Source organism: Passer domesticus, chromosome 1, assembly GCF_036417665.1.
Source record: "Passer domesticus isolate bPasDom1 chromosome 1, bPasDom1.hap1, whole genome shotgun sequence".
Lineage (NCBI taxonomy): Eukaryota > Metazoa > Chordata > Aves > Passeriformes > Passeridae > Passer > Passer domesticus.
This window is the reverse complement of record NC_087474.1, coordinates 138,129,179-138,135,863: the sequence shown is the minus strand read 5'-3', so window position 1 is coordinate 138,135,863 and position 6,685 is coordinate 138,129,179. Positions and strand designations below refer to the sequence as shown.

The 6,685-nt window shown below is 38.1% G+C and overlaps 1 protein-coding gene across 3 annotated transcripts in view; it reads right to left on the bottom strand.

The window, feature by feature from the left end:
• Positions 1-2,860: 2,860 nt before the first annotated feature.
• LOC135282303 (neural-cadherin-like) overlaps positions 2,861-6,685 on the bottom strand; it is a 56,084-nt gene continuing 52,259 nt past the window's right edge. For 2 of the 3 annotated variants that reach the window (XM_064391940.1, XM_064391947.1), the window contains 3 exons: positions 5,345-5,598; positions 4,302-4,456; positions 2,861-3,734 (listed from right to left, as the gene is read on the bottom strand). In XM_064391940.1, coding sequence (XP_064248010.1) covers positions 3,333-3,734; positions 4,302-4,456; positions 5,345-5,598 — 811 coding nt within the window. In that variant the 3' untranslated portion in view covers positions 2,861-3,332. Of the gene's footprint in view, positions 3,735-4,301; positions 4,457-4,686; positions 4,745-5,344; positions 5,599-6,685 lie in introns of those variants that run through there. The other variant, XM_064391955.1, reaches the window with a different exon arrangement.

The following is a 6,685-nucleotide window of genomic DNA, read 5'->3' as shown; positions in this document are numbered from 1 at the left end:
GCCGTGGACAGACACCTCCCACCCGAGGCTGCCCAGAGCCCCCTCCAGCCTGGCCTTGAACACTTCCAGGGCTGGGACACCCCAAACCTCCCTGGGCAACCTGTTCCAGGGTTTCACCGTCCTCACAGCTGATAGGAAGGATGGGTGCTAATGTCTTTACAAATTATTTGATGAGAAGATGATTTAGGAGAAATGGGTATTGCTGTCTTTTAAATGGGTTTCCAGGAACATCATGCTGCATGGGTTTGTGACAGAACCCAGGCGTTTTGACCAGACATTTTGAATTCCTGAACTTTAGAATATTAGGAGAAATGTATTCGTGCAAAGTCTATTGCAGAGCCCAGATGGTCTGAACTTTTGGTGGGTCCACAGAACCCAGATGGTCTGAACTTCCCAGCTTTAGGGGAAAATGACAATACATGTTTTTGGGGGAATATGTGGTAGGTGGTTTGGGAAGGCTGTGACTTCCCAGTACCTCAGCCAGTGGGGAAACAAAGAGGGCAACACATGGTCAGGAGTTTAGGATAAAAGGAGGCTGCGTCCTCCAAAACTTCAAGAGAGACCCCACAGGGGAATGACCCAGTGGACTCTCTCCCTTTATTAGAATAAAATTATAGGACTCCTCTGCCTCCTTTATGGATATTAGCTTTTCATAGTGTGGCTTTTATGCACACAGTTAATTTTTTTCCCAATATTTAACCTGAATTTCCCCTCTTTCCATTTGTACCCACTCCTTGTGCTGTCACTACAGTTCCTGACAGAATCTCTCTCCAGCTTTCCTGTAGGTTTGCTTCAGGTACTGAAAGGCAACCTTCTCTTCTCCAGGCTGAACAGCTCCAACTTTCTCAGCCTGTCTCCACAGTGGGGATGCTCCTGTTCTCTTATCAACCTCATGGCCCTCCTCTGGACTTGCTCCATGTCCGTCTTAGCAGTAACAGCTTCCAGTGTTATTAAGGTGTCAGTTTCTCTAATATTTTACTAGAGAAGAGTTCACAAAGGCTGCACAGGAGGTTTGCAATATAGATATATGATTACATACAATAATATTACAGTACTAAAAAACTTTTTCACCGAGAGGGTGGTTGGGCAGTGGAATGGACTACCCAGGGAACTGGTTTCAGCACCAAGCCTGGCAGTTCAAGAAGTGTTTGGATCATGCTTTCTGGCAAATGGCATGACTCTTGGGTCATGTGCAGCTATAAGCATTCTACATTTTGCTATAAGTGACCCAAGGAGATAGAGGAAAGTTCTTTCTCACCCTCCATGAGGAGAGAAGTCCATTACACGTCCTGAGTTCAATGCAATTTATCTTCTGTTGTGCATGTTACTTGGTGTGTTCAGTTGTTTGAGGGAAAAAAATTAAGTACTGCTTCAGCTTTCCTGAGTTATTTAATGCATCCAAATGTAAAATGTTCAGTTTCAGAATATGAATTACAAAATAACCCTCAGGGAGATCATAGTCTGTTAGCATGATTTGTAGCACATTGCTCAAATTGGTCTCTTTTGGAAGAGACAGTTTACCAATAATTATGCTAAGCTTTACCTGATACCAAGTTCAGAAGAAGCAACTTAATAAAGAACAATAAAAATGTATATCCACTTCATGAAAATGTAAGAATTCAAACTTAGAAGAGTCACCTAACTGAAGTTCTGTGGCTCAGTAGTTTTCATTTGCAGCAATCACATATGTAATATCCCTTGGTGTAACAAATGTTATAGAAATGTTATAGAAATCTACCACATTTATTTTTTATGCCATCGTATGAACGATCAGTGCCCAGCCATATGAGGTTCTGGCATGAAGGAGTGGTTCATGGTGACTTGTTCTCCAAATCTTTCTAATAAATATTACTAATTTAGTGTCATTTACACAAATATTTTTATTAAATGAATGCAAATTGTTTCATTCACTTCACATGGTACTTCTGTTCGATCCATTTTTGATGTAAACTATTTGTTCAAAATAGTATCAAAATCTTCCCTCTAGGTACAAAACTAATTTACATTTGCATTCTTTATGCCAAGTAAAATGATGAAGAGTAATGAAAGATCTAATTTTAAAACATTAATAATAAATCAAAGCAAGTGTTAAGACTTTGATTAAGAAAACCCAAAAATTGAGTATCATGGTAATTAAAAAATCCCACTGAGTTGAAAACAGTTAAAAAACTCTCAGTGCTTCAGAGCTTACAAGAACTCTGTAAGCATCCATAAACATTCACACATCACCCCATGCATTGGGAGCTGCCCAAGAGGGGAGCTCCAGCTTCAGAGGGGTTAAGAGAGAAAGGAAAAGAACAAGGTGATTTGCCCATGGTCACAGAGGTGAGTGTTCAAGTCAGTGCCAGATTTCAGAAGCTTCTGATTCCCTTTTATCCATACTAAAAGCAGGGTTTTTTTTGGAGAGCAGGAGGAGGCAAAGGAGTAGAGGCTAGGTTTCCCATGCTTTCTGTTTTGAGGATCCCAATTTTTACAATGACTGTCCCGATTGAAAGAATTCAATTCCAACTTTTGCCTGGATGCCCTTCTAGCTTGTCTTCACACTCGCTATCAGCTCTTCTGTTTTCCAGCTGCACACTTTGAAGAAGGGTTCCATGTGAAAAGCAAAGTTGGACATAAAATTTTACTGAAGAGAAACTTTTTCCAGATCTCATAACTGCCTTTTAAGAGTCTAAAATGGTCACAAAATCATGTTCACAGACGGGATCTTGCTACTCTTTTCCCCTTGGTACAGGTAGTTAGAAAAAGGGTCAGACAGAAAAAGTCCCACAGAGTTGGGCAGCCTGTAAGTGAGGTGGTGTGTGTCATGTCATGAAAGAGCAGAGTTTAGGAGGATACAATAAAAGCTGACAAGAAACCAGAAATTGCAAATGTTTTATATTTAACATTGGTAATAATTATTTCGCAGTCTAAAATTAATTCAATTTAAAAAAAGAATGCCCTATGCATTGTTACCCGCCTGATAGGTTTCACATTAATACTAGGGAGAAAATAATTCAAGTTCTTGCATCCAGGATAATTCTAGTAAGTCACTGTGGTCTACACAAATAAAAAAGGATATTATAATACTATTCTATAGCTGTCCTACCTTCCAAAGTTTTCAAGAAAATTAATGCTTTATAAGTTTTTGCACTTATATAATGAAATAACTTTGTACAGTGCATATAAAAAGATTATTCAGATTATCACTCCTGGGAAAAGTGAGTATATCATGCTATTGTACCCAAAAACTTGCATCATGTAAGTTACTTGATGTAACATATATAAAAAAGGGCATTTTTAAAAGTAGTGTCCGTATATCGTGACAATGTGTCAAGTTCTTTTAACTCTAGTTATAAATTTTCATTTGAGACTGCATAGAGTTCTTTAAGCTTCTCAAACTTTGACCCCCACTCTTGGAGGCAATCAAAATTTAGATCTTCATCCCCACTGATGGAATCTAATGAGCTAAGGCTCCCTGCTAGAGAGCACTGCCCTTCCAAGCAGTAAAAATGAATAGTGTCAGCTGGAAGACTCTTTAGATCATTGTCTGCATCCCGTATGATTTGAGAAACATATTCCTTGAAGTCAGGGATGCTGGTAGCAGCTGATATTGATTGCTTTTGATGTGCATGTTTTGGGAGTGAGTCTCTTTTTGGGCCAGTTGGTGTCCTGGAGTGTGGAGCAGCTGCTCGCAAGGAGGAGCGGGGAATTTTATGGAGAGGTTTCTTCAGTTCGTCTATATCGTAAGCATTCTGGAAACAAAGAGAATGCAAATATCAGAGAGAAACAGCTCAAAAAGGAAACTGATTCAAAAAATGTTTTACAACACAAGGCAACACAAGACTGAATTCTGTGAGTTTTCTACAAGCTGAAGAAGGGAATGCCTAGTTCAGAGGCCTAAGTTCAGATCATACCAAATCCCTTTTGTATGATAATTTTCAGCTAAATCAACAATGATGTGTCCAAAGCAGCTCCCTTGAAAGTGGGCACACATGACCAGCATTATTAAGGGTACAGATGGGGCTGAAATAGAAGCCTCTCACTTAAGGGGACTTCAGGTTAAAAAAAAGAAAAAGAAAAAGAAAAAGAAAAAGAAAAAGAAAAAGAAAAAGAAAAAGAAAAAGAAAAAGAAAAAGAAAAAGAAAAAGAAAAAGAAAAAGAAAAAGAAAAAGAAAAAGAAAAAGAAAAGAAAAAGAAAAAGAAAAAGAAAGAAAAAGAAAAAGAAAAAAACCAGTTTGAAAGTAAGTTAACTAGAAGGTCTGGGAAAGGAAAGTGAGGAGATGTTGGATTTGCAAAGCTGGATTGAAGCTGCATCATACCTGGTCACGTTCTCCACCTCCTTCTTCATTATAATTGAAGACATTTTCTCTAACATCCTCCCAGCTTTCACGCTCTTCAGGAATGTGGTAAATTCCTCCTTTCCGAAACCCTGAACTTCCCCACTGACTCCACACTGTGTAGGAAACCAAGAGTGCTGGAAGAAATAAAGACACATATTTGTTATATGACATATGACAAAGAATGTTGCATGATAAACAAGTAGTTATATGATTCCTGAGATATTAAATCAACTCTTAATTTGACAACTAAATTTGCAGGTAAGAAATGAGTATTATTAATATATAAACAAATAAAATTCTTGAATGTAAAGAATAATCTATGTATATTACATCATAAACTTCATTAAAAGGGTATTTTACTTACCTAAAGGAATCCATTTAAATAGAAGGCATTTTGGCCAATCTCTGGCCTTTCACCAATCCTGAGTAAATAAGATACCCAAAGTAAGTAAACCACTGTTTTAATGAAGGTTACAAGTGTAATATAATCATGGAGTCTTTGCTATTATGAGATGTCAGTGCAGTTTATCAACATGAACACAGTTTTATGGTATTATTAATTTTTCAGCCAAAGTGCAGCTGAAAAAGGACAGACTGTGAACATCTCTCTCTGCCCACACTTTTAATGCCTTTTACGACCATGAACTTTCTAGATCTCTTCCTTCCTAATATGTGAAGAGCATATGTAGCTGTAAGTCCTACCTACTATAAATGTAAGGGCTCAGGGCAGGTGGGAGTTTCAAATGGAGGTGGCTGCACACGGAGATGCACACAAAGATGGAAAGCTCTTACTTAAGAAGGATTGAAAGTAAGTGACTCTGGAAAAGTCCTAACTTTGCTAGAACTGTCTTCAAAGCAAGTAAACTGTAACTATGTGCTGATGTCTGTCTCTTAGCTTCCTCAAATAGTGACCTTCAGAAAAGGTGAAATACTGATCACAACACTCAAAGGTAAAGCCCACTTAATTGAGTGGAACAAGGTACAAGATTAAAAATAAGAAAAAAGGGTACATGATCTCCTACCTAGGAAGACAAGGAGGCACATGCTGATTGCCAGAATAGAGCCAGAGCTTAATCCAACAGGTCTTCCAGCCTTCACCTGGCTAATTTCACACCATCTTCCCTTGTAACCTTCAGGGCACTGGCAGATAGTCTTGTCTTGGGATTGAGCCACGCAGGTACCCCCATTCCTACAGGTCCAGTGTCCACAAGGGGATGAGGTACAGTGTCTGAGCCCTGTAAGGGTGTCAGTCACTTCTACTTTCCCAGCTGGGCACCTGAACAACCAAAGCAGATAATATCTTATAGGCAAGAAAAGCATCTGGAGCTGTATGTCATTTTGTGCAAAGTTTGTTACTGTTTCTTTAAAGTAAAGTTTAATTATTCTCAAGCAAACCACAGATCCACATTGAAAGTCTAACTTAGTGAGTAGTCTTAGGAAAACATGAACACATGTTCTGGTTTCCTGATCCAGAAGATATGCAGAAGAGCTTCACTCTTCCTTAAAAGAGGGAGCCATCACTTTCTGACTAACTCTTTTTCTACATCCATGGTCTAATCAAAGCCCCTGAAAGAAAATGGACAGCTGAGATCAATAGGAAAAGAGCTAGCAAGCACATGGTGTAGGTTTATTAAAGTTGGACCCTGAGGAGAAATATCATTGACCTCCTCAAAATTACTTGTCTTGTCTTTTACTATTGATTTCTTCTTGTGTGTAATTGGACAGGCCCTGGAGATATTAGTGTGAGGTCACAGACTTTCTTTCTGCAAGCCAAAGAAAAAATTCTACAGAAAAAATGGCAGAGACTTCAGATTGTTCTTCCAGAACCAGTCTGAAGAATGGAGTGTCCCCAAGCACACATTTAAAACTGTCTCACAGCCTCTTCTAGCAAAAGAATCACCAGATTTCACAAGTGCCAAACTTCGTCTGAATTCCAAGAATTCAAGTGACTCCTCCTCTCAGTCCTGTGTGTATTTATGTTTGGGTTTTTTAAACAGAAATGCCTGTATTTTGATTTGCATATTTTAATTAATATTTTAATTTTTTCTTTAAATAGTGGATCTTCTCCAAGAAAGTAACTGTGTAGGATAACTGCTGTTGGGCTTTGGCTCTGGCCCTGGGGAGCCAATTTTAGAATCCAGTTTTGTGACAAACTAATTTTGAAAGTCTCATTGTTTCATAAAAATTATGACTAATTTCAACTTCTTTACAGGAAATATATGTAAATATGTATTGTATTTGTAATATACATATATACTTATAAAAATATATAAATTTTACATACATATATGTACATATCTATGTGTGTATACACATACACACTGTCTATATACACTATAAGTGTATATATACACTATATTAGT